Source organism: Lagopus muta, chromosome 1 (genome assembly GCF_023343835.1).
Source record: "Lagopus muta isolate bLagMut1 chromosome 1, bLagMut1 primary, whole genome shotgun sequence".
NCBI lineage: Eukaryota > Metazoa > Chordata > Aves > Galliformes > Phasianidae > Lagopus > Lagopus muta.
This window is the reverse complement of record NC_064433.1, coordinates 132,279,272-132,303,854: the sequence shown is the minus strand read 5'-3', so window position 1 is coordinate 132,303,854 and position 24,583 is coordinate 132,279,272. Positions and strand designations below refer to the sequence as shown.

Here is a 24,583-nt window from a genome sequence, read left to right as displayed (position 1 = left end):
TTTCATGTCTAACTCTGAATTCCTAGGGAGGATGAATTTGCTACAAAGAGAGCAAACAGGGTTTTTAAATCCAACCTAAGGTGAACAGAAACTGAAGTATCTTGAATTGTAAATGTCACTTCAGTGTGCATTGATTCCAGGAACACCATAAACCTTGAGGAAAACAGAAGATGTGACAAGGAAGAACCTCATTTTATTCATCTGCTTGGCAGAAGGCAGGGTTTGGATTATCTCTGCATGTCATTCCTGACAGATGATTGTCTAATACGTTTTAAAGGATTTCCAGTAATGGCAATGCCCATAGTGGTAATTCACTGCCCTACCACTGGTTGGAAGGGCTTTCTTGAAGTCTCTTGGAACTATCTTGCTGGTTTTTGAGTCTAATGCTTCTTATCCTATCCATTACAATGGAAGAGATCAAATGTTTCTCTTAAGAGCAACCATTGTATATTTGGAGATTACTGTGCATCTCCTTTTACTTCTGTAATCTGCACTACTCAGGTTTATCCAGGTGTTTGTTACTCATCTTGTCTTTAGCTCCTCTCTGGATATGTGCCATTAATCCCGTAGGCTGCAGGAGTGCAATAGCAGAGTGCAGGATTATTGCTGACCCTGCCACAACCCCAGGCCTTCCCTGCTTCCTCTTGGGAGCTGAAAGCTTCCCCGTGCTGCCTGGTGTGGTGATACTTCTCTTCCCACAGCATGAGGCTGCTAGCTCGTGTTTGATTTGCAATCTCTTGTAATCCTGAGGGAGGGTGGTTTTCTTTTTTTCTGTGTTTGTTTGTTTGTTTTTTAGAATTCTGGTAGAGGTGGTTCCCAGCCTGGATTTGTGCAGCTTTCCTTCTACAACTGAAAATATTTATCATAGAGTCATAGTCATAGAATGGCCTGGGTTGAAAAAGACCACAATGATCATCCAGCTTCAACCTCCTGCTATGTGCAGGGTCACCAACCACCAGACCAGGCTGCCCAGAGCCACATCCAGCCTGGCCTTGAGTGCCTCCAGGGATGGGGCATCCACAGCCTCCTTGGGCAACCTGTTCAGTGCATCACCACCCTCTGTGAAAAACTTCCTCCTAATATCTAACCTAAACCTCCCCTGTCTCAGTTTAAAACTATTTCACTTTGTCCTGTCACTTTCCACCCTCATAAACAGCCATTCCCCCTCCTGTTTATACATTCCCTTGAAGTATTAGAAGGCCACAATGGAGGTCTCCCCGGATCCTTCCATTCTCTAACCTAAACAATCCCAGTTCCCGCAACGTTTCCTTGTCTGAGAGGTGTTCCAGCCCTCTGATCATCTTAGTGGCCCTTCTCTGGACCTGCTCCAAGAGCTCCACATCCTTCCTGTATTGAGGGTCCCAGACCTGGATGCAATACTCCAGATGGAGCCTCAAAAGAACCGAGTAGAGGGGAACAGTCACCTCCCTCTCCCTGCTGGCCACCCCTTTTTTGGACAGTTGGCTTTCAGGGCTGCAAGCGCACACTGCTGGCTCACATTCAGCTTCTCTTCCTCCAGGACCCTCAAGTCCTTCTCCTCAGGGCTGCTCTCAAGGAGATCTTCCCCAGTTTGTATAAATACCTGGGATTGCTCTGACCCAAGTGCCGCACTGTGCACTTGGCCTTATTGAACCTCATTAGGTTTTCATGGGCCCACTTCTTCTACCTGTTCAGGTCCCTCTGGATGGCTTACCTTCCTTCCAGTGTATCGACTGCGCTGCTCAGCTTGGTGTCATCTGCAAACTTACTGAGGGTGCACTGGATGCCATCATCTTGTATGGCTTTTTGTCTGTACATTTCAGTCTGAACTGTGATCCTGTTCTTTTGCTCATTTGTCTCTACCAGCCTCGCGCCATGTGTAAATGTGATAACAGCGGTCTTTGCTCCACTGTGCGGGTTGTTGATGAAAATACTGAACAGACACCAGTGTAAGACAGACTCCCAGGAGATCCTCCATGCAGCCTTCCACTATAACTGTGTGCCTTGGAGGGCTGCTTTTTGGGTACTCTTTTTGGGTACAACACATTTTCATTGCAGCCTAGTTGTGTTAGTTCCTTTGTGAGGAAGTATCAAGTCTTTCATGAAGTCTGGCTGAAATATCTGTTGCATCTCCTTCATTTGTAAGTCCAGTGTTCCTGCTGTGTGAGCTAATGATGTTGGGTTTAATTTGTCCTGACAAGTCTACATTGGCATTCGTTACATGGTTTTTCCTAGCTTGCTTATGAGAAGTTTCTCAGAAAACCTGCTGAATTTCTGTGGTAAGAAACAAGATATATATTGCTGTTATTTTCAAAATCAGCTTTCTGAAGGCTGAGTAGCAAGAACAGGGCAGTAATCATTCTCTAAAAGTGAGAGGTCAAGCAGTCTGTTCATGTTTTTTTTTTTCTTTTTTTCTTCCCTATGTCTGTTGCTTGACTTTATGCCATACAATTCTTTGTCTGGCAGCAAACAGTGGGTGACTCAGCAGGGCCAAAGTCTTGCCAAGTTGACTTCTGTTGGATTTAAAGCAGAATGGAAAAAAAAAACAAAAACCACCACAAAACCCAAAAAACATTTGACAGCAAGGACAGCATTTTAAGTGTCGTGATACTTTTTTCTTAGACTTGTGTGTTATTTCCTGTAATTTAAAACTCTTGCTAGGTAATGGTAGGTCACACAGGTGGAGTTATCACAGCTTTGACTTGGCAGACCCTTTCAAGTGCCAAAGGCAAAGGCACTGCAAGAACCCCGCACCCTGCAAGTCAGGAACTGCGTTTGGAGAGAGCTGCTGATTTTTCTGAAGAGCGGGGAACAAAGCAGTTTCATCCTTTAGCCTTTTATTCTTCTGAGGCACGTGTAAGCATTTGATCTGTGTTAGTTTTATGCGGGGATAGCTTTCCTTCTTTTCTTAGGTGTAGCTGAGTGTACCGAATTTGCTTACAAGCCAAACCACTTTAAATACTGTGAAGCTAGAGAAGAAAATTTCAAACAGATTGGGCAGCATGTGGAGAAGTTGTGTTTCTGTTCAGTGCTGCAGGTATTGTGAAACTCAAAATGGAAGTTGTGGGATCTGGCCTGAGTTGTTGCTATATCATATTTACGCAATTGCTGTCTCGTTTTCTTTTTTGCTGTTTCTAAAGGCAAGAAGCCCTACAATTTGCCTGCCTAACAGGAAGTATTGTCACGGTGTGCCACTTGCCCTTAATTTGATTCCACAGCACTAAGTGCTGCCCATATTTCTGCTACCGTTTTTCTCTCTGGCTCCCACCCTCCAGCAGGCTGTGCTCTCTTTTCAGCGCTTTTCTCTCGGGCACAGCCCCAAGCAGCCGCAGTTCAGAAAGCATCTGGGCAGTGCTTTCAGACATGTGGTTTGCATTTGGAGTGGTGCTGTGTGGAGTCGGGAGTTGGACTTCAAAAATGACATCAGTCAGCTGGCTCGTTGGTCTAGGGGTATGATTCTCGCTTAGGGTGCGAGAGGTCCCGGGTTCAAATCCCGGACGAGCCCTCATTTTGGGAAAAGAGGAACTTGGTGAGGTTCATCAAGAGCGGAGGAGTCTGGGTCGTCCCTCCATGTCCAGCACTGGAGGGTGGTAGGTTGGCCATGAGCCAGTGGTGTCCCAAGGAGGCCAATGGAATCCTGGAGTGCATGGAAAAGAACCTGGCCAGCAGGTCAAGGGAGGCGAATCCTGCTCTCCTTCCTGCCTAACGCTGTGACCAGTGCTGGGCTTCCCAGGGAGTCCGAGACAAATGGGGAACTTGTGGAGAGAGTCCAGCAGAGATGCTGCAAAGATGAGAGGCCTGGAGCATTTCTCTTGTCAGAAAAGGCTGAGAGACCTGGGGCTGTTCAGCCTGGAGAAGAGAAGGGTGAGAGCGGGTCTGTCTCATCGCTGTTTATTACTATCTAAAGTGCAGAAGTCAAGTCCATTTGCGGTGTACTCATTTAGGTGGCGTGCAGCAATAAAAGAAGGGGCAGGCTGGAACACAAGGAAGTTCCTTCTGGACATGAGGAAGAACTTCTTTGGGACTGACAGAGCACTGTGACGGGCTGCCTGCCCACAGAGGTTGTGGAGTCTCCTTCTATGGAGATATTCAAGACTTGTCTGGATGCCTACCTGTGCCAACCTGCTGCAGCAAACCTGCTTTAGCAGGAGATTGGTCACGATGATCTCCAGAAGTCCCTTCCAGTTCCTAAAATTCTGTGATTCTGTGATCCTTATGGGTCCCTTCCAACTTGGGATATTCTGTGATTCTGTTTCTGGGGCTGGCAGTCTTTCCCCCTGTAGATTATGTTGAACGTGTGGGGTTGGATGCCGTGTCCTGGTGAAAGTTCCTTGAGGAATTTACTTTGATTCAGATATGGAAAGACCTATTTCAGTTGGAAAACCTGTAGCAATGGATCTTCTTGTCTGAAAGGAGCCTGCAACCCCAGGATACACAGCAAAACGCAAAACACTCGGAACTAGACAAAAGTTACAGATTTTGGAGCATTGGAAGTAAATGATTCCCAAGTAACAGACAACCTCTGTGTCAACAGAGGTTCCATTCTCTGGTACAATGCATTTTTTAGCATAAAGGTATAGAAACTGCAGCAGCCACATATTTCTGGGAGGGTCTTACCTTCCTGGCACAATAGCAGCAGAGAACAGCTCCACACAGACCTGACTGCAGATGCTATCAGTAACGTTCATCTGTGTTGTGCAGGAATGGAAAATATTTTTGTGCTGAGTTAACTAGGAGGCATATCCTGATCTAGCTTTGTCACAATAGCAGATCACCGTGGGCACTTACTCGAATTTCTTTTGCTGTGGAATTTTAACTTCAGAGCAAACTTTTTCTCTTCCTTTATGGAGAGTGCTTCTCTTTGTTCTTTGTGAAAAACAGGAGGCTGTTTGTCTGTTTTCCTTGGATAATCCTATGAAGGATGATAATACTTTAGAAGGAAACAACAGCCAAACGCTGTGAAGTGTGGTGTGTCCGTTGTCACAGCTACAGACCCGCCCCCTTCATTTCTGTTTGTTTTTCTTTGTAGAGTAAACTGAAATGAAACACAGGATTTATTTACTGGGGAAGAGGCTACATCTGTGCAAACTTCTTGTTCTTAAACAGCAGGGCTGGGGCAGAGGAGGGTGTTTGCAGAAGAGGGAGAAGTGGGGAGTGGAGGGGGGCTTTACAGCGACAAGGTACCGCACCCTGCTGCACTTCAGCCCTGCTTTAAATTCTTGCTGTAGAACAAATCAACAAAGTCAGTTTGTTTGGTTTTTTTTTTCTTTTTTTTTCCCCTCCTAAGGTGAATCACGTTTGGAAAAATTTACTTGTAAAGAGAATGATAGAATTTGAGTCCTGTAGTTTCTGGAATTGCTGTTGGTGAGATAACAGTCATGGCCTGTTTCTACTGTAATTGCATAGCTTAATAAACTACTGCAGAATTCCTCATTAAAGAAGGAGGTGAAAAAAAAATCCTCTGAACTCGATTCTGTGTTACCATAGCCCAGCAATGAAAGCTTAATGCTTTTTTTTTCTTTTCTTTTTTTTTAATTTCCACATAACTGTGGATGGGTGAATGGAAGCAAACCTCATCCAATATGGATGTAGCTGATGCTGTTGTTCCTTCCTAAGTCTAAGTGGCCTGCAATTGTTTTGCATTTGCAACTCTTCAGAGGCAGGAACTTTTTTAAGTTAGTGATGCAATTATGTCACCATCCTTAACTCTTCTGTTACCGATCGTTTTGGGTGGTACTTACTGAGTAAATGCATCACTTTTGGATGCAGGTGATGTTGGTAGTTCTACCAGGACAGGAAACAAGGGACTCAAAGCTGATCTCTGTTGCTCAATATGCATTCATCAGATGAAATATTTAGTTATCTCCCGGGCATTGAAACCTGTAACTCTTTGAGGCTGGAAAGTGGTATAGCAGCCAGAGAAAGTGTATGGCTAAATAATAATGGTAATAAAAGAGACGACTCATTTAAATTAATTTTCTTCCCTTTTCTATTGTTCAAGTAATTGCTTTTGATCTATTGATAAGAAACTGTTGGTGATGATTCTTTTTTATTTCTAAGTTAGTCTTTTGTTGATCTGCTCACGTAGGCATTGAAGATTGCTGTGCGTGGTGCTTTTGTTCTCTGTCCCTTGGTGAGACTAAGAAGAACCTTGTGCATGATGCCTTGGCTTTCAGAGTCCTGTGATTTTCTTTTAATGCTTTCTCCTAAGGGATCTTGAAGCCAGAGCACAGAATGAATTCTTTCGGGCCTTCTTCAGATTGCCCAGGAAGGAGAAGCTACATGAAGTTGTAGACTGTTCTCTCTGGACACCATTCAGTCGCTGTCACACAGTGGGAAGGATGTATACTTCAGACAGTTATATCTGTTTTGCCAGCAAGGAAAATGGCTCCTGCAATGTTATCATCCCACTTAGAGAGGTAGAGTTGATTGTTTCATTTCAAGTCCTTATCTGCCTTTTTTCTGCTGTCACTTGATTTATCCACAAACTATTACTTGATGAAAGAGAAGGGTGCTTGTGTGTATCGTGCCTAGAAGACTGTTTAAAGTTCATTCTGGGACTCATTAGAACATGAGTTCCCAGGAATATGCATGGGTGAGTTAATGAAATTGTGAAAATTAAGCATGGGCAGCAGAACATACCACTGCAGTGGTTGGAGTCTGATTGGTCCAAGACTGGGGCAGTGCTCCCATCCCAGCTCCAGAAATGTGTAAGTCCAACTTGATGTTGGTGGAGGCTTCAGCTTGGACCCAGTCTGGCAACATAAAGGCATCCTTACCTGAGATCCATGCTTAGAAGTGTTGAATCTCTCCCTCCACAGACAGACTCTAGCAAAGTTGTGTGTACTTTGCAAACCTGTGGGGCAGTGAGAAAAGGGGGAGTTCTGGAAGGAGTGATGAGTTGCTAAATTTCCATAAAATTAGAGACTTATTCTAGCAGAGGGAGAGTGCATGGGAAGGTGGTGGGAGTAGAGGAGAAGGGGGAACTGTCAGCAAACATCTGCCTGACCTGCTGTGGATATGTTATGATCTCTTAACTAAAGCTTTCCTTTCATCCTCAGCTAATAACAGAATAACATCCAAATGGTGTATATCCTAACTGCGGTGACTTATCTTCCACTCTCACAGAAATAGAAAACAATAAGAGAATAGCGTTAAATACTTCATCACAAGCAACTATTTCCCCCCATCCTCTAAAGTTTGAACATAAATTTCCTCCTCAGTCCCATAGAATTTGATTGAGTTGATCCTTTTCTAAATCTAATATTAATCGTTGCTTTCCTTTCTTATCTTTCCCCTCAGTCTGCTCTCCCAAAGTGGGTGGCAAAGTTGAAATAAGAACAAAACAGAAGGAAAAACAGCTGGGATACTTTCTGCTGCCCTGTACGAGCTTCTGAAGATACCATAAACTTTGGGTGGCAGAATATGTCTGGCTAAGGAAAGCCAGTATGAATAACCACTTTTAAAACATGCATGTGAATGAATGCCATTTTTGTAAATTGAGGTGCATGTACAGTGTTTGAACATATTTCTGTAGATGTGTGCATTATGTGTTTTCTTTTGATGTTTCTGGAAAAGGTAATCAGTATAGAGAAGATGGAGGACACCAGTCTTCTTCCTAATCCCATCATTGTTAGCATAAGGAGCAAGACTGCCTTTCAGTTCATTGAACTGAAGGAAAGGGACGCTTTGGTGGAGAACCTGCTCCAGAGGCTAAAAGAAGTGAACTCCAGCAACCCAGTGCACTGTAACAACCTGCAAAGTAAGAACCAGGTACTGAACTTCAGTGGCTTTTTGAATTATGAATTCTTTGCATTTATCCATCGGTCTGTTGTGCTGCTGTTCTCAGGGATCAGTTTCGGTCTGGTGCTGTGTGATGCCTTTGGTTTTGACCAGTACAGTGGTGCAGAGCGTACCCATGGTGCAGCTGTGGGCTAAGCTGTTTGAGAGGAGCAGTGAATATGATGAAGGCTGGCACTGCCCTTCACAGAGGCCTCAAAAATCTGATGTGAGGGCTGACAGAGACTTTGTGAAGTTCAGCAAAACTAAAAGTGAGGTCTGGCAGAGTGGCACCATGCAAAGGAAAGGCCTGGGCTGGCTGGCTACAGAGAAACTGGGTAGCAGAAGCATGGAGCTTGTGGTGGACACCAGGCTGAGCCCATTGGTCAGCAGTGCCCTGTTACAGTGAAGAAGGCCACCAGACTGTGGGTTTGAGTGTAACCAGCAGGCCATGAGACTTTATTGCTTTCTTTTATTCACTGCTTCTGAGTGTGATCTTGAATGCAGTGTCCAGTTTTGACTCTGCCTCACCGAACAAGAAAAACAGTGACAAACTTTAGAAAGTGCCCTGGAGCACCACAACATGACTGTAGGTTGAAGTAAGTGCCTTATGAGGTCAGGCTGAGGTCAGCAAGAATACTTAGAAATTACTAACAACAATGGTTTCAAAGTAACAACTCTTCTCTGGCATACAAATAAATGATAATATGAATGAAGTCTTGAGTAAGACCTTTCCTCCTGGAAGGTATAAAACATTTTGATGCAACAGCCAGAGATAGCCCAGGAAGCAGGCTGCTGCTTGTTTTGAATGCTGTTTGGGAGGCAGTTCTTAACCTCTTCTCATTTGTCACCTCCTGTGGATCTACACTGCAGAACGCTCCTGTGTTCACATCCGCATGTGTGCCTGGGGGCTGTGAGCCTGGCAGTCCAGGAGTGGAGGCTGCCCAAAGCAAGGACAGAAGCAAATGCGACAAGGAGAGCAGTTACTTGCTCAATGCTGAAGCACTGAGATCAGACTTTCATCAGTCGGGAATGGCAGGCCTTGATTTTGGAAAGGTATGTACAATTTTAGGGATGTTATAAGTTTCTCTTAAAACAAACAAACAAAAAAACAAACAGGTAATTCAAAATGCAGACAGGTAATTTTAGTGTAATAAAACTCTGTGTTGCCTGGAGAAGTTATGTGTGTGCTAAGTATAAAATAGCTATTTTTTAATTTGCATGTTTTTTTCTTCTTCCTCCCCCATTCCTTTCTGATGAATATTTATAATGTTTTTCCCTATCTTCAGTTGTGTTCTCCCTTATGTGGTGATTCACGTATGCAAAATGGGCGTAGTTTAACTCCTTAGAGCACGCTTCCCATATCCTTTGGTAATGGAAATATCTTGCAGAATTTCTAAGTTATAGAATGTTTCTTGTTTTACAAGTTCTCACATGCACATGATTTGTTCTTTTAAAGAGACCTTCTTGTTTGCAGTCTAGGGAGCAAATCAAAGAGAGTCTATGGGATGACCATTTTGTGGAGTATGGGAGAACCGTGTGCATGTTTCGCACAGAGAAGATCAGAAAACTTGTTGCTATGGGAATCCCTGAATCCTTAAGAGGCAAACTGTGGCTGCTCTTTTCAGGTGAGCACTTACAGACATGTTGGCTGTAGTCATGTCTGATTCTGTGCATAGCAAAACATTTAGGTACAGAATTTCCCAAGGGCAATTAAATGTCTTAGGCATGGAGTTTATGTGCTTCTAGAGGACAAATGATCAAATAATAACAGCAAGTAAGTAATTAGGTGGGTGGTAAGAATTTTATCTCGGCATGATGGCACAATGTGCAGAAAAAAATGAAATAACATCTGCTTCATCCGTGTAATTTAAAATTAACGTCATGTTTTCATAGAGTAATGCTCTCCTTCAAGGAACAATTTGATTTTAGCATAAATATTGATTTAACCCTACTCAAATCAAATTACTGCAAAATAATGACATCTTCAAGTCAGCAGTGCTGCTCTTGCTCCAAGCTGAAAGTTGGCAGGAATAATAGAAGCTAAAGATGGAAAAAAACAACTCGTTTCATCCACAGATCTGGCAGAGCCAGAAAGTTCCTGCGGGGTGATCTCAAATGCAGTCCTTAATCCAACATACAACATGCTCAAACGTTTGTAAAGTGTACAACTTCTTTAATCCACTTGTCTCTTCCTCCCTTCTGGCTGCTTCCAGACGCTGTGACAGATCTCGCCTCTCATCCTGGTTACTACGTGCATTTAGTGGAGGCCTCCATGGGCAAGTGTTGTATAGTGACAGAGGAGATTGAGCGTGACCTCCACCGCTCGCTGCCTGAGCACCCAGCCTTCCAGAGCGAGACGGGGATAGCGGCTCTCAGGAGGGTGCTGACTGCGTATGCGCACAGAAACCCCAAAATAGGATACTGCCAGGTGAAAAGCTCCTAGAGGGCTAATGATGCTCTTCTTTCCTTCTTTCTTTCTTTCTTTTTTTTTCCCCTTTTTCTTCTCTCTCACTTTTATCGTTGTACTGGGAATAATTTAAACTCTGTTTTTTGATGAATAATGTCTTCAGTTACGGAAAATGCATAACTTTGGGCATTAACTGTGAATTACTCTGGAAAACAACCATGCTCTGCTTTATCAAAAGCATTCCCTCGGCATTCTGCAAGCTGCAATTAGAGTTAGAGGAGGGAAAAAAAATAAATTGATGCTTTTGTTTGTTTGAGGGTGAGTTTCTTGCACAATACTTGGAGACAGTGCAAAGGGAGCTGGCCTACACAGATGAGATTTGCATAGTGCACTTGGGCAGAGGTTTAGTGAAGCTCTGCTCTTTTTTCCAAAACTGATGATGTTGATGATGAAGTTCCTTACCCACTGTCTCCTAAATTAATATCTTTGCCTTCTGTGCAGCTCTCTGAATTCTAGCTAACGTCTTAACAGTTCCACATTCCCTCTCTTCTTTTGAAATACAAATACAGGGAGGGGGGAAAAAGCAGGCCTAAAACATCTTGCACTGTCAGCTACATGCTTTGCATCAGGGCAAATCCAGAATTGTGCCTTTCTCAGTTGTTTCCTATTGCTCTTAGGAAAACCAGCATATATAAGCTTGAAAAACTCGTTATGCCTTTTTCTTGGGTTGCAATTATGTATTCACTGACTGTTACCTTTCCTTGGCTGCTTTTGTCAGCCGTGTAGATCAAGTTAGGCTACTTTTATTTTAAAATATCCACGACTTAGCTTTTGCCAGTAGGTTTTGCTGTCGCTAATAAATCTTGATTTTCTTTTTCCCCTTGTAAGTCTATGAATATTTTGACCTCCGTGTTATTGTTATATGCCAAAGAGGAAGAAGCCTTTTGGCTGTTGGTTGCTGTGTGTGAACGAATGCTCCCAGATTACTTCAACCACCGAGTGATAGGTGAGCTGATGTCTCTTCCACTCTTCTTGCTAACTGGGAAGGGTCAGCTGGATGGCACTGGAAGATCTAAGCGCAGTTCTGCTGAGATGCAGAACCCATGAGTGAGGTGATCCATATGTTTGTGTACTGTGGAAAGACAGCAGTGGTGGCTGCTTAAGTTCCAGTGTTATTTTTTGGTTCACAGAGTTTGAGCTGCTAGAGCCATAACCATAGAGACTGCTTTTTACAGTTTGTCATTTTTTTTCTCCTGTTGGTCAGAACATAGTAGAACTTTCGCCTGTCAGATAAAAATAGAAGAGCTTGTGTGTCTTAGTTAGCAGTGCTAGAGATTCTATCTGTTTCAGGTCAGTTTAGGGAAGATGTGCAGGCTGTTTTTGAGCTGATGTGTCTGCCTAGCTGCTAGAGTAATTTTAGACATGCATCTAAAATGACCCTTTGTAATGAGTGCTGGTACAAAACCGGGTAGCTGAAATGAGGTGCAGCAATAAGAAATAACACCAGCCCCTCTGGAGCACATGCTTTGTATTGCACGTGGCATGTCTTTGCTTTTTGCAATGCAGCTGTTTTAGAGACTGTTGTGAAAATAATCATGTAAATGGCTAATGCCTGCCTCATGTATAGGAGCTGAGCTGCTTAACAGAGTAATTGCACGCAGACATGCAAGAAAAAGTATTTGTTTTTTGCAGTCTGTTGACTTCCTCCTCTTACAGAAATATCTGATAGCTTTTCCCTCTTCAGTGCTAATCTTACTCTTTAGTAAGTGTCTGCCATTACACTGTTGCTGTAGCAAAGGGAGGGATCTGGTCACTAGTGAGGAGGTGGAGACAGGAGGAAGGGCCTGGCAGTATGGCTCTGGAGCATAGAGTTGGTGTCGGCAGTCTGGTGCTTCCTAAGGAGCAGGATAAGATGTCTGGGGAGATTTCTAATCATTTTCTTTCAGGGTGGGATTGTAATACCTCCTGATGCTGTGCAGCAGCACAGTCACTGAACTGGCAGGTGAGGCAAATTAAAACAGAATTATAGTCAGCTAGATGCTTAGAATGTTTTGTGGTGTTTCCAGTGTCATTGGTATTTTCAGCTAGTGGATTTGGCACTGTAATTCTCCACACTTGTTTGAACTTCAGTTATTGTCTCCAGGCCTAACTTTATAAACTGCCATCCTGATGACTTACTCCCATGTACATGCATCTCTTTTCGTTATTTGGAAAAAGAACAAACTACACAGCATGTCTATTTGTCCTCCTGCATTCCTAGATATCATCAGCCTAGGGCCTGTCTTAATGTCGGTGGTTGCTGGCTAATGGTCTGTAAAGAATTCCTCACACACAAATGAACTTGAATGTTCCCATACAGCTGGTCATATCACTACCCTCACATTGTACTTGGAGTTTGTATCTTGCCTGTCGCTAACGCTGCAGGTGGAGCAGCTCTCCTACAAGGAAAGATTGAGGGAGTTGGGCCCCTTCAGCTTAGAGAGAGGCCTCTGGGGAGACCTAACTGCAGCCTTCTAGTACTTGAAGGATGCTTATAAGCAGGAAGGAGACTTTTTGTGTAGGCAGATAGTGATAGGACAAAGGGGAATGGTTTTAAAATAAATGAGAGGTTTAGATTAGATGTTAGAGAAGATTTTACAAGAGGGCAGTGAGGTGCTGACACATCTGTCTGGAGAAGCTGTGGTGTTCCATCCACCCCTGGAGGCACTCAAAGCCAGGTTGGATGGAGACCTGGGCAACCTGAGCTGGTGGGGGGCAGCCCTGCCCATGACAGGGTTGGAACTGCATGATCATTAAGGTTCCTTCCACCCCAAGCCATTCTATGATTGTGTGATACTATGGTGTCAGGTTAGAAATAAGTTGTGCTTGAGTCAAGAATGAACACAGGAGTAATGCATTTCCAATTCTCGTGTTACCATGACTCTTCCATCCTCTCCATAAATGTATTGACCAATTTACTACACTGTATCTGTTAGATTGTCATCACCTTGCTATTATCATTTTTCAGACTGTGAAAACCCCACTTCATTTCTCTGAATTGCCTTTTCAGTCCTGTAGAAGTCATTTGGATCATCCTTTTTTTTAAATGGACACCCTAGTATTTTCCTACCTCACTATGATTTCATGATGCCAAAACCCCAGAAATTCAATTGCTTGGTTATCGTGGTTTCTGGGATCCTAATAGGCATAAAAATATCTTTGAATATACCTACTTAACTTTCATCTACAATGTCAACATTTACTCACAATATAATATTCTGCAAATGATCTGGTCAGCATTGTACATTTCTTTTAAACTTTAGCTTTTGCCAGGCTCTCCTGTACTGCCTTTGAGTCTGAAAGGATCTTTGAATGTGTCCACCTATCTGTCTCTAGTTTTCTTCAAATACCCCTAAAACTTTCTGTACCTTTTTTGATCCGTAAACTATGAAAGCTATTAAATTCTTTATTAAAAACAAAATAAAAGCACTTTAAAAAGACGAATGCTGCAGAATAACCCCAGTCTGCTTTCTTTTCTGTTTTCTTTTCCCTTATCATCTGACATGAAAAAACTGCCCCTTCAAAGCAGTCACAGTGCTTGGTATTTCTCAGAAGCTCTTTGCATGCTCCTGGGTACTTATTTTCAATTTTGGATATTGTAATGTTTGTTCAGAGAGCAGCAGAAGCTTTTTGTGGCTTAATGCGAAAACAGAGAATTATCATGCCTGGTTTTTGGGTTTTTTTTTATGATTTGGATGTAAAAACAGAAGATAACACAATTTTCCAGCTCAAAAAAAAGAAACGGGGCCTAAATCTGCTCCTTCTGGAAGGCCTGGTTTGGATGGACAGGAAAGATTGTATACAGACATTGCAGAAATCTTCTCTTTAAAAAAAAAAAATCTATATCTATATCTTTGCATTTACCTGTGTACCCATAAATATTTGTGTACATATATGTATACATATGTGTTCATATATGTGTAAATCTCTTCTTCATGCTTAATGAATGTGGTCATCTATATTTTGTTACCTGGAGTGAAAGCTCTGCTGCCTGTTTGCTTGAGTACATATGCTGTAGAGGAATCTGTACTGTTTCATTTTCATGACATAGACCCCAAGTTGAACGGTAAAATGCTTTAAGATTGCTTTTCCTGTCACTTATGTGCTGTTTTAGCCAAAAACAACAGCTGCTACTATTACTATTTTACTGCACCTTAAAGGCACTTAGCAGAACCATCATGGTCTTGCAGAATGTTGCACAGTGAGGATCACTGGCGTAAGGGTTGGGGCTGAGATCACAGCAGGAAGATAATGGGGGTTTCATTGTAGCCATATGCATATCTTGTCAGTGTAGTTAAAAAAAGGTCTTAAAACAACAATCGTTGGCTTTAAGGAATATTTTTCCTGTGTCAATCCTGGCTAATGCTGCTTCCTTGCACTTGCAGGTGCTCAGGTAGACCAGTCGGTGTTTGAAGAGCTTATAAAAGAGCAGCTTCCAGAACTGGCTGAACATATGAAGGATCTGACAACCTTAGCTTCCATTTCTCTTTCATGGTTCCTCACCCTTTTTCTTAGCATTATGCCTCTAGAAAGTGCTGTGAATGTCGTGGACTGCTTTTTCTATGATGGGATCAAAGCCATCTTCCAGCTAGGCTTGGCCATACTTGAAGCCAATGCGGTGGACTTGTGTAACAGCAAAGATGATGGGCAGGCCCTGATGATTCTGAGCAGGTACCGTCACGCGTCTGGTTGCAGGAACATTGCTTCCCTCGCAAATCTTTCTGCAGTCAAAGGAATTTGGGTGCTGTTGTCATGACAACTGTAGGCACCCTCTGTGTTAACGTGCTGCTGCTTTCCCGGTGCCTATCTCAAACAATGGGCTTTGTAAATTTGACAAATGTATGTCCTGTGACACTTCCTGGCGGTGCCGAGACATGCACACACTGTGTCAGTGTGCAGTGTATACTGCTGCTCTTTGTGTCTTCCCTGGAGTGACAAGCTTCCCGCTCGCGACCTCAAGGAGACAGAAGTTTTCTTCCTTGGGCAGCGTTTAGTCATTTGGCGGGCTTGTTTTTTCCTAGGATGAGTAATACTGAAGGTATTTCTGAAAAACACAGCAGCCTAAAAAAAAAATTTAAGTCTGAGCCATAAGACTTGTTATTTATATTGAAAAAAAATGTAGTACAGGGTAATCTGTGTTGCTTGTACTTGTTCCCTCTAGGTTTTTAGAGCATGTAAAAAATGAGGAGAGCCCTCTGCCACCTATTGGTAATCACCATGCATTTTTCAGCGACGATCAGGAAGCCACTCCAGTGACTGAAATAGCTAATCTCATTCATGATTCTTACGAGGTAAAATCCAGCTTGGTGTCTTCTGATCAGATAAGTTACGATTTTGTAGAAGAAAAAGGTTTAAATTCAACATAGTTGTTTCAATAGTTAATACACATTTTTAAAGATCTTTGAAGAAGGGCTCAAATGCAAAATACTAGGTGCAGAATAAATGCATAAACTGAGAGGTCAGTTAGAGATTGAATACGTTTAAACTGTGCATTCTTGAGGGAGTCACGACACTTTAAAAGTTGTATTTCCCATCTATTGGAAATACAATTCACTGGAATTATCAGTATAGTGAAATATACAAAACAATAACTTTTGTTCCTCCTTTTAAGAAATTTGGAGACCACTCTGTGGAACAGATAGAGCATATGCGTTACAAACACAGAATCCGTGTTCTGCAAAGCCATGAAGACACAACCAAGCAAAATGTGGTGAGTAGAATGTTGTTTAGGCTGAGATTTAACACCTCCCCTCATCCCCAATGTTCTGTGGCAACCAGCTTTCAGTCTTCTGAAGGTGCAAGATTATGAAAAAAGGGGGAATCATAATTGACTCTGGGAAAAAGCTCTTTTCTGGGATGCTTGATGTTTTTATTTTGCAGCCACATGCATTATTTTCTAGGGTGGCTATAACATTAAGAACAACTGCAGGACAGTCCAGCCTAATGCTTTGTGTATGGCAGTGGCCCTGGGCAGATGCCTGGGGAAGAGCAAGAACAGAGCTCGTGATGTGATGCTTCCCCGGCCTCCTGTGACCTGCTGCTTAGGGACTTCCTGTCTTTGTTTCTAATAGCCCTTAGGGGATTTCTTTTCTCACAGATTTGTCCAACCAGGGAACCTAGAGAAGGGGGGGGGGAAATTGCAAAGATTTTTTCAGTGCTCCAGTTTGTACCTGTACCACATAAGAACAGTCACTGGGAGGGTTCGTGTGCTTGCTTGTTCGTGCCAGTGATGACAGTAGCAAGCATTACGACTAACATGTATTCTCTTTAAGCTTCGAGTTGTCATCCCAGATGTTTCGATTCTTCCTGAAGATTTAGAGGAATTGTATGACCTGTTCAAGGTTGGTATACATAAAAAGTATGGTATACATAAAAAGTAGTGGATTAAGCTATTTGAGGCTCCTGGCTGTAACCTCCCGCCATCGCTTAGCACAGCCATCTTGCACTTCATGTCTGGGATGCCTTGGAGAGGTGTTCTGTGTTACCTGGAGGAGATCTTAGCTGGAACTTGTCATTTTGTCCTTTGTGTGGTTATCCAGTTGCAAAAGAGCAATGCTAATGTACTGATAATTCAATGGAGAACTACTGAGAATATTTTTTCTAACTTGCTGCTTGGTAATGGTCCATGAAAAATTAGGTCCCTGTAATTTTCACATGCAGACTGGACTTATTATGTAGTTCTGCTCACTGGAGATCTGTAATACTTTTAAGTCCTGCTCTCTTAATGCTCTTTAAAGGCACTCTCAATTGTCCATTGAGTGGGAGGAAACCCAGAAACTTACATCTTTCCTATTAGTTCCCAATTGTCTTTTTCTTCTTCAGTTCCTTAACGTCAGGATGATATTTAAAAGAGCTGTTATAAAAGATATTTGGAGATGGAAACATTTAAGATTACACAGATATCTGTGATTTAGAGCTCCACACATGTAATGGACATTTAATGTATATTTCTTTTGATCTGTTGCTCATCCATAAATATTAGGCACTGAGAACATTCTTGTGGTACATATGTACCCAGTGTTAAGTATCTTTGTGGCTAAGAGCAGTTGTATTCTTGTTCCATTAGCTGTGGTAAGATGCTGCTGCTGTAGTGTGATGCATTCTGTAGTGCTTTCCTCCTGTTCCTTACTGCTGTTTTTTATCCTTGACTCTTACTTGCACTCCTTCTCTTTTCTCACTTGGTTTCCTTGTGGTTCCTTTTTTTGTTACCTCCTTTGCTCCCTCAGGACAGCTTGTTTTGTTGGGACTCTTTGTTGTGCATCAACCTGACTGGCCCTAAGAGAAGAATGATGGGAACAGCATCCAAACTGAGAGGTCTGGGAGAGGATTATGAGAGGGTCAAGCATGTTTGACACCTTGAATTTTCTCCACTCTCCTGTACCTTTAGATGGATGTCCTGAGCCAGATACAGCCAATAGAGAGTGTCAGCAGCTCTTCCTCCAAGAGTCTGTCCAGTTTCTTTTCAAATTTATTAATTATCTATTGGCGATAATAAGAGCACTTGGATGGTCTAATTAAAGATTCATACTTAGCTTTTCAGCTAAGTATGAATCTAGCTCACATGAATAGTCTCGGTATCATTATAACACTGCGCACAAAGAGAATTTTGAGCATTTCCAACACACTTTGATGTGCATGCCTTTTTCTGCCAGTCGTGCTCCCTTTGATATTGCAGACTGCAATTCCCCTTTCCTGCATTTGATTTCTCCTAGAGGGAACATCTAATAAGATGCTACTGGGACACGGCGGGGCCTGCCGCTGAGCGACACGACCCCAGCAGGCCGTACGCTGAGCAGTACCGGATTGATGCCCAGCAGTTTACTAACCTCTACAAGCTTGTTTCACCCTGGACATGTGGGGAGCACACCAACATCCTCGCTGAGAGGACATTCCGCCTTCTAGATGACAATATGGACCACCTCATTGAGTTCAAGGGGCTAGCCAGCTGCCTAGGTATTGGCTTCTTACGTGGGGTGGAAGGTGGACAGAGGTGGGGTGGCATGGGGTGAGACAGATGTCACGTAATTGGTGACCCTGCACCCAGGCAGATAGTGATAAAACAAGGGAGAATGGCTTTTAAACTAAGAGAGGGGAGATCTAGGTTAGGTATTAGGAGGAAGTTCTTTACTCAGAAGGCTGTGAGGTGCTGGCACAGCTGCACAGAGAAGCTGTGGTACCCTGAGGCCCTGGGCAGCCTGAGCTGGTGGGGGGCAGCCGTGCCCACAGCAGGGGTTGGGGCTGGGTAGGATTTGATGTCCCTACGAATCCAAACCATTATATGATTCTTTGAAGATGTGAGCAAGTATTTTTCTTATACATGTAATTCACATAACCAGTGACCTTTACTAATATTCATTGTTCTATTCACAGTAAGTAGGTTAGATTTAAAAGACACCTGAGGTCGTCATTTAATATTGGATTAAAATACGTGTTAGTAATTTTGTTGAGAGTATTTCATGAATCAAAATCATACCTGGGTCTGTGTGGAAGGCTAGGAAATCTTCTCTGCCAGATTGCTGTACTCAGTATACCTTTGAAATTGCAGTACATTATCTGTAATTGCTTCTTCAATATTTATCTTAATCTCATTTAAGATTATCTGAGTTTGCTGCTGCTGACAGTAAGCAGAACAAAAAATTTACCATCGGGGACTGAGAGCAGAGCTTGAGGCCACAGCTGAGATGAGGCTGTTCATCCTGAAGTCTGTCTGAAGAAAAGTAGTACATCTCAGCTGTTGCCTGACCCCAAATAACAAAAATGCTTCAACAGTCAAAGCCTCAAGAAATTAAGTAAATCCATATTTTTGTCACTTAAGCTTTCTAGAATTTTTTTATGTGAACCAAATCAACCCATACTACTATGTGATTTCAGTTCTTACATTCTTTAAACTGAAATACTGCTTCCACAGTATTTCAGTGCTTTTGAAAGTTTAGAAGCAGTCTTCATACTGTAGGGAACCTGCTTTGGCAGGGGGGTTGGACTCGATGATCTCTGGAGGTCCCTTCCAACCCCTACAATTCTGTGATTCTGTGATTCATTAGCAAGGGCTCCAGCTGCGCCACCCAAGCTGCAGAAAGCGAAGGTAAGAACTGGGAGAAGGAAGATCTGCTCACTCTAAGTGAAGATCAGGTTTGAGACTGCCTAAAGAACCTGAATGTGGACAAGTCCATGGGGTCCAACAAGATCCATCCACAGGTTCTGAGGGAACTGGTGGAGGAAGTTGCCAAGCCGCTGTCTGTATCTGAAAGGTCACAGCAGTCTGGTGAAGTTCCCCGATTGGAAAAGGGGAACTATAACCCCCATTTTCAAGAACAGAAAAAAAAAAGAAGATCCAGGGAACCACAGGCCAGTCAAGCTAACCTCTGTGCCTGGCAAGATCATGGAGCAGATCCTCCTGAAGGCTCTTCTAAGGCACATGGAAAACAAAGATGAGGTGATTGGTGGTAACCAACATGGCTTCACCAAGGGCAAGTCATGCCTGATGAAACTTGTTCACTTTTTATGGTGGAGTTACAGTGTCAGTGGATAAAGGAAGAGCAGCTGATGTCAAACTACCTGGACTTGTGCAAAGCCTTTGGCACTGTCCTGCACAGCATCCTGGCTGCCAAACTGGGGAAAAATGGATTTGATGGAGTACTCCCTGGATAAGGATTTGGCAGGATGGTCACACTCAGAGAGCTGTGGTCAATATCTTAATGTGGAGACTGGTGAGGAGTGACATTCCTCAGGGATTGGTGCTGGGACCAGTGCTATTTATCCTTTTTGTAGGTGACTGAGAGTGGGATTGAGTGCACCCTCAGCAAGTTTGCAGATGACACCAAGCTGAGTAGCGCTGTTGACATGCCAGAAGGAAGAGATGCCATCCAGAGGGACTTGGACAGGCTTGAGAGGTGGGCCCACGCCAACCTCATGAAGTTCAGCAAGGCCAAGTGCAAGGTCCTGCACCTCTGTGGGGCAATCCCAAGCACAAATACAGGTTAGGTTGAGAGTGGCTTGAGAGCAGCCCTGAGGAGAAGGATTTGGGGGTGTCAGTTGATGAAAGATTTAATGTTAACCAGCAGTGTGTGCTTGCATCTCAGAAGGCCAACCATATCCTAGGATGCACAGAGAAAAGTGCGACCAGCAGACCAAGGGAGGTGATTCAACCCCTCTACTCTGCTCTTGTGAAACCCCACCTGGAATACTGCATCCAGTTTTGGAACCCCTACATAAGGAGGATGTGGAGCTGTTGGAGAAGGTCCAGTAGAGGGCCATGAAGATGATCAGAAGGCTGGAGCATCTCCTCTAAGGGGACAGGCTGGGAGAGCTGGGGTTCTTCAGCCTGGAGAAGAGAGCTTCAGGAGGACCTTGAAGTGGCCTTCTAGTGCCTGAAGGGGGCCTACAGGAATGCTGGGGGAGGACTTTTTAGAAGGACACGTAGTGACAGGATGAGGGGAAATGGCTTTAAACTGGAAGAGGTTAGATTTATATTGGATATTAGGAAGAAATTCTTTTCTGTGAGGGTGGTGAGGCACTGGAACAAGTTGCCCAGTGAGGCTGTGGATGCCCCCTCCATGGAGCATTCAAGGCCAGGCTGGATGGGGCTGTGAGCAACCTGGTCTAGAGGGAGGTGCCCCTGCCTATAGCAGGAGGAATGGAACTAGGTGATCTTAAAGGTTCCTTCCAACCCAAACCATTCAAAGAATCTCATTTCTTCTAATCACTGAAAATATTAGCTATATTACAAGTAGATATCTTGTTGGGGCTTATTTTATAGAACAGTGGTAAGGGCAAAAAGGAAGAAACATTAAAAACATTATGGAACCCCAAGGAAGAGAATTTTCTGCCTCTCCCCTTTCTTGTTCCTGCTTATCTTGCAGCAACAAACAGCCTTCACTAGATTCCCTATCATTCTCCTTGATATTTTTAATTGATGATGAAGTTCCATAGGGTAGGTACTCCCATTCTATTTCACAACAACAAAGAGCACGACAGATGCCTGTCACCTGCTGTTCCTCATTAATAGGCACAACTTAAAATATTTCAAAGTAATATGCTTGTTTTCATATATCGTTCTTGCAAACAATTATCTTTTCTGCACTGAGATGGCTTTATTTTAAGCTGTGGGAGTAAATGCTCTAGTTCACTTCCTTGTTTTTCTTCACCCTCCCTCCCCCACTTCTTCTCACAGATGTCATGTATAATGGAGAAATGAATGAAAAGATCAAGTTCCTGTATAGGCTGCACATCCCACCTGGTAAGAAATTTGAAAGGATGTACCTCAGTTTCCCTTAAAAAAATAAAAAATATAAAAAAAAAAAAATCAGCAAACCACCCAATGAAAACTGTTGGGCTGCCTAATGGACTGTCTTGCTTCCTTCAGCTGGGATTTGCATTTGTAATTACACTCACTCCAGTTAAAAGCTTTTTGGGTGGAATTTATGGATACAAAATGTTAAGGCTCACATCTGCTGTATCCAGAGATGTTTTGCTGCCAGTTCTGTGGTTATTTCTAGATAAATACAAACTGGGATTACATTATTGAATGGCTGCACTCAGTTTGCAGTAGAAATGTCCTCGTCACATCTTGATCCAGTTGTGATGAGGTGACAAAATTTTGCAATGGTTTCTCTGATCAAAGTTTTTAATTCAGTGTGCCATTCCTGTCAGACTTCCTACTCTTACTGCAGCTCCAGCTTTACTTACATTAATGTATTTTTACATTATGATTTAACGAAGTAACTGCTTAAAAATATATTTGTCCTGTTATTTAGCTTTCTTCAAGTATGTAAATTCTACAAACATAAATAACACTATGCAGCGTTAGAAAGATTAATGATACCTCTTTTGGACAGCTCTGACAGAAGATGAGAGAGACAGCCAGTCACCACTGAAGAATCCTTTGCTGTCAACTTCAAGACCATTAGTCATTGGGAAATCAAACGGTATGGAGGAAGTGGTTCTCTATTGTATGCATGTGTGTCTGAGATAACGACTTTCCGCATGTTACCCCCACTCCATTATCTTCACTCTCTGGGTTTTATTCTGAAATGTTGATTTACTGCAACAACTTGAAAACTAATTCTCCTTTTTGTGTCCGCTCCGTAAAAGGAGATGCAGTAGATTACCAAAAGCAATTGAAACAGATGTTGAAGGACCTAGCCAAAGAAAAGGATGCTAAAACTGAAAAAGAATTGCCAAAAATGAGCCAGGTATGTATGTTAGGGGCTGCGGTCTGTTTTTGAAGTAGAGAGCATTCACAAATGAATTGTTTAAATACAGCTGCTTAGCTCTTAGGGTAACTTAAGCCCAAGCTCAGATTCAGTCCTTTAGGTGTCTAGGACTGCTTTATTCCGATGGAGGGAAACCATGTTAAAAAACAATCAGCCACCTTTCTAAGCAGCTTCCTCTCCACAGGCTCACTGGTAAATATAGTGTTAACAGGATGGAAAAAAAGCACTCTTCATAAACCCAAAGAATTCTTGAGAATGCATATTGCTGTTCTGTCTCTTCTGATCTCCTCCCCACAGAAGGGTAACCTTCTTGGTCCATCAACAGTTGAGACCTGCCCTGTCTTAGCCTAATGCTGACCTGAACAGCATGAGGCAGCCAAAGGCTCTTCACCTTGTCATCTTTCCTAATGCCAGTATTGTGTATGTTTTTGATACTGGGGAATGGGGACCCTGTATTATTAAAATGTGGATGGACATACAAAGAGAAAGGAGAATCTGCCTAGAATCCCTCCTGCAATGGTACAGCTAAATAAAGTTTTTAATGGGTGGCCTGGCCCCAGCCTTACATAAGCTTAGCAGGACTCACACCATCTGAGGGCAGCATTTGACTGAACTCCCTGAGGTCCCTTTCAACGTGAATTAACCTTTGATTGTGTGAAACTTCAGGTCTCACAGATAGAATAGCTCACGGCCTAAGAAGCATCTGTGAAGTGTGAATGAGGGAAGGAGTTTGGTTTTTTTTATAATTAGGAAAAAAAACCCAAAAAACTTCCCCGGTGAGAGCCGGGGAAGCAGTGGAAGGGAAGGTATTTGTAGGTCTGTGAGTGGCTACTGTGGTTGTGAGTCACTCTAACAACCTATGATTTTTCTGCCAGTAATGGACTGTATCTATCTCCACTTGTCCTTTGGTCATCTGTGAGGTCCTGTTCTAAGCAGGGAAGCAAAGTACTTTCCTGCTCTGTTCCCCTTTTGATTTCCAGTATATTTCCAGTGTTTCTTAGCTTGAGTGGAGGTTGAAATCCCCTTGCTTGCAGTTTTCTAAAGCTCATTTTTGACTTCTGCTTGCAAGTCTGCTTTTTGAGAGCAATGAGCAATGCTCTGCCTTCCCCTGACTCCTAGTTACCCATGGCATAGCTGTTCAGCACCTTACTTCTGGTTTTTCATCCTTTGCAGAGAGAATTCATTCAGTTCTGCAAAACCTTGTACAGCATGTTTCACGAAGATCCAGAGGAGAATGACTTATATCAAGCCATTGCCACTGTGACCACCCTGTTACTTCAGATTGGAGAAGTAGGACAAAGGAGCATCAGCCTGGGGAGCGGATCGGATGAATTCAGTGAGGACCTGCAGGCCCAGGCCTCTGCTTCAGACCGTGATGCTGTTTTTAGTGACGCTGTGAAGACCCTTCACAGAGACTCTCAGTCTTCACCTGTGACCGAAGGGGACTGGACTGTCTCTTTTGAACATATTTTAGCATCCCTCTTAACGGAACAGTCCTTAGTTAATTTCTTTGAAAAACCCCTAGAGCTAAAACCAAAACTTGAGAACGCAAAGTTGAATCAGTATAGTCTCAAAACAAATGGAATGAGCTGCCAGTCACGGAGCGAACATACAAAACTAAACACACAGTAGCAACAAACCTATCAAAAAGAACATGCACTGAAATTATGCCAAAGCACATACTGTACAAGGCTTTCAGTCAGCAGTGGACTTCTGATAAACAGTGTGTTAGTTTGTGGTTTTCAGTTCAAGAGTTTTAAAGCTAAAGGGTGTGTAAGTCAGTCATTTTGTGCCATCCACTGGCTGTTAAAAGGAAACATCTGTCTACAGCACGAAGACAGTGAAGTCCTCTTCCATACTGGGAGAGCAGAGGCTGGCTCCTGTTGTCCCTTTTCTTTTTTTTAAAGGACAAAAAAAAACAACACAAAAAACAGGGAAATTATTCAGCTACTGTCTGCAGTTTGTTTAGGTTGCCTTTTTTGCACTAATAACTGAAAACTGTTTCAATGCTGGTAATTGAAACTATTTTAATATATTTGATTGTATTCCGATTTGTATGTCTTGCTGAAAAGTTAAGTGTACATGGACTGTGCTTTTGATGTTGGTCTCTGAAAGTATGCACTTTTCAATAAACCCTTTTTGTACTAGACCTGCACTAACAATT

At 42.9% G+C, this 24,583-nt stretch overlaps 1 protein-coding gene and 1 non-coding gene across 3 annotated transcripts in view; both read left to right on the top strand.

Moving 5' to 3' along the window:
* TBC1D8 (TBC1 domain family member 8) overlaps window positions 1–24,568 on the top strand; it is a 47,837-nt gene extending 23,269 nt beyond the window's left edge. For both annotated transcript variants that reach the window (XM_048944994.1, XM_048944985.1), the window contains exons 6-20: window positions 6,191–6,398; window positions 7,558–7,752; window positions 8,632–8,814; window positions 9,236–9,386; window positions 9,975–10,189; window positions 11,057–11,174; window positions 14,593–14,878; window positions 15,369–15,498; window positions 15,819–15,917; window positions 16,480–16,548; window positions 17,920–18,160; window positions 21,378–21,443; window positions 22,042–22,131; window positions 22,298–22,398; window positions 23,593–24,568. In XM_048944994.1, coding sequence (XP_048800951.1) covers window positions 6,191–6,398; window positions 7,558–7,752; window positions 8,632–8,814; window positions 9,236–9,386; window positions 9,975–10,189; window positions 11,057–11,174; window positions 14,593–14,878; window positions 15,369–15,498; window positions 15,819–15,917; window positions 16,480–16,548; window positions 17,920–18,160; window positions 21,378–21,443; window positions 22,042–22,131; window positions 22,298–22,398; window positions 23,593–24,051 — 2,611 coding nt within the window. In that variant the 3' untranslated portion in view covers window positions 24,052–24,568. The remainder of the gene's footprint in view (window positions 1–6,190; window positions 6,399–7,557; window positions 7,753–8,631; window positions 8,815–9,235; window positions 9,387–9,974; window positions 10,190–11,056; window positions 11,175–14,592; window positions 14,879–15,368; window positions 15,499–15,818; window positions 15,918–16,479; window positions 16,549–17,919; window positions 18,161–21,377; window positions 21,444–22,041; window positions 22,132–22,297; window positions 22,399–23,592) is intronic.
* Window positions 3,413–3,484, top strand: TRNAP-AGG (transfer RNA proline (anticodon AGG)). The gene has a single exon. It is a non-coding gene; the product is annotated as a tRNA-Pro (tRNA).
* Window positions 24,569–24,583: the final 15 nt, after the last annotated feature.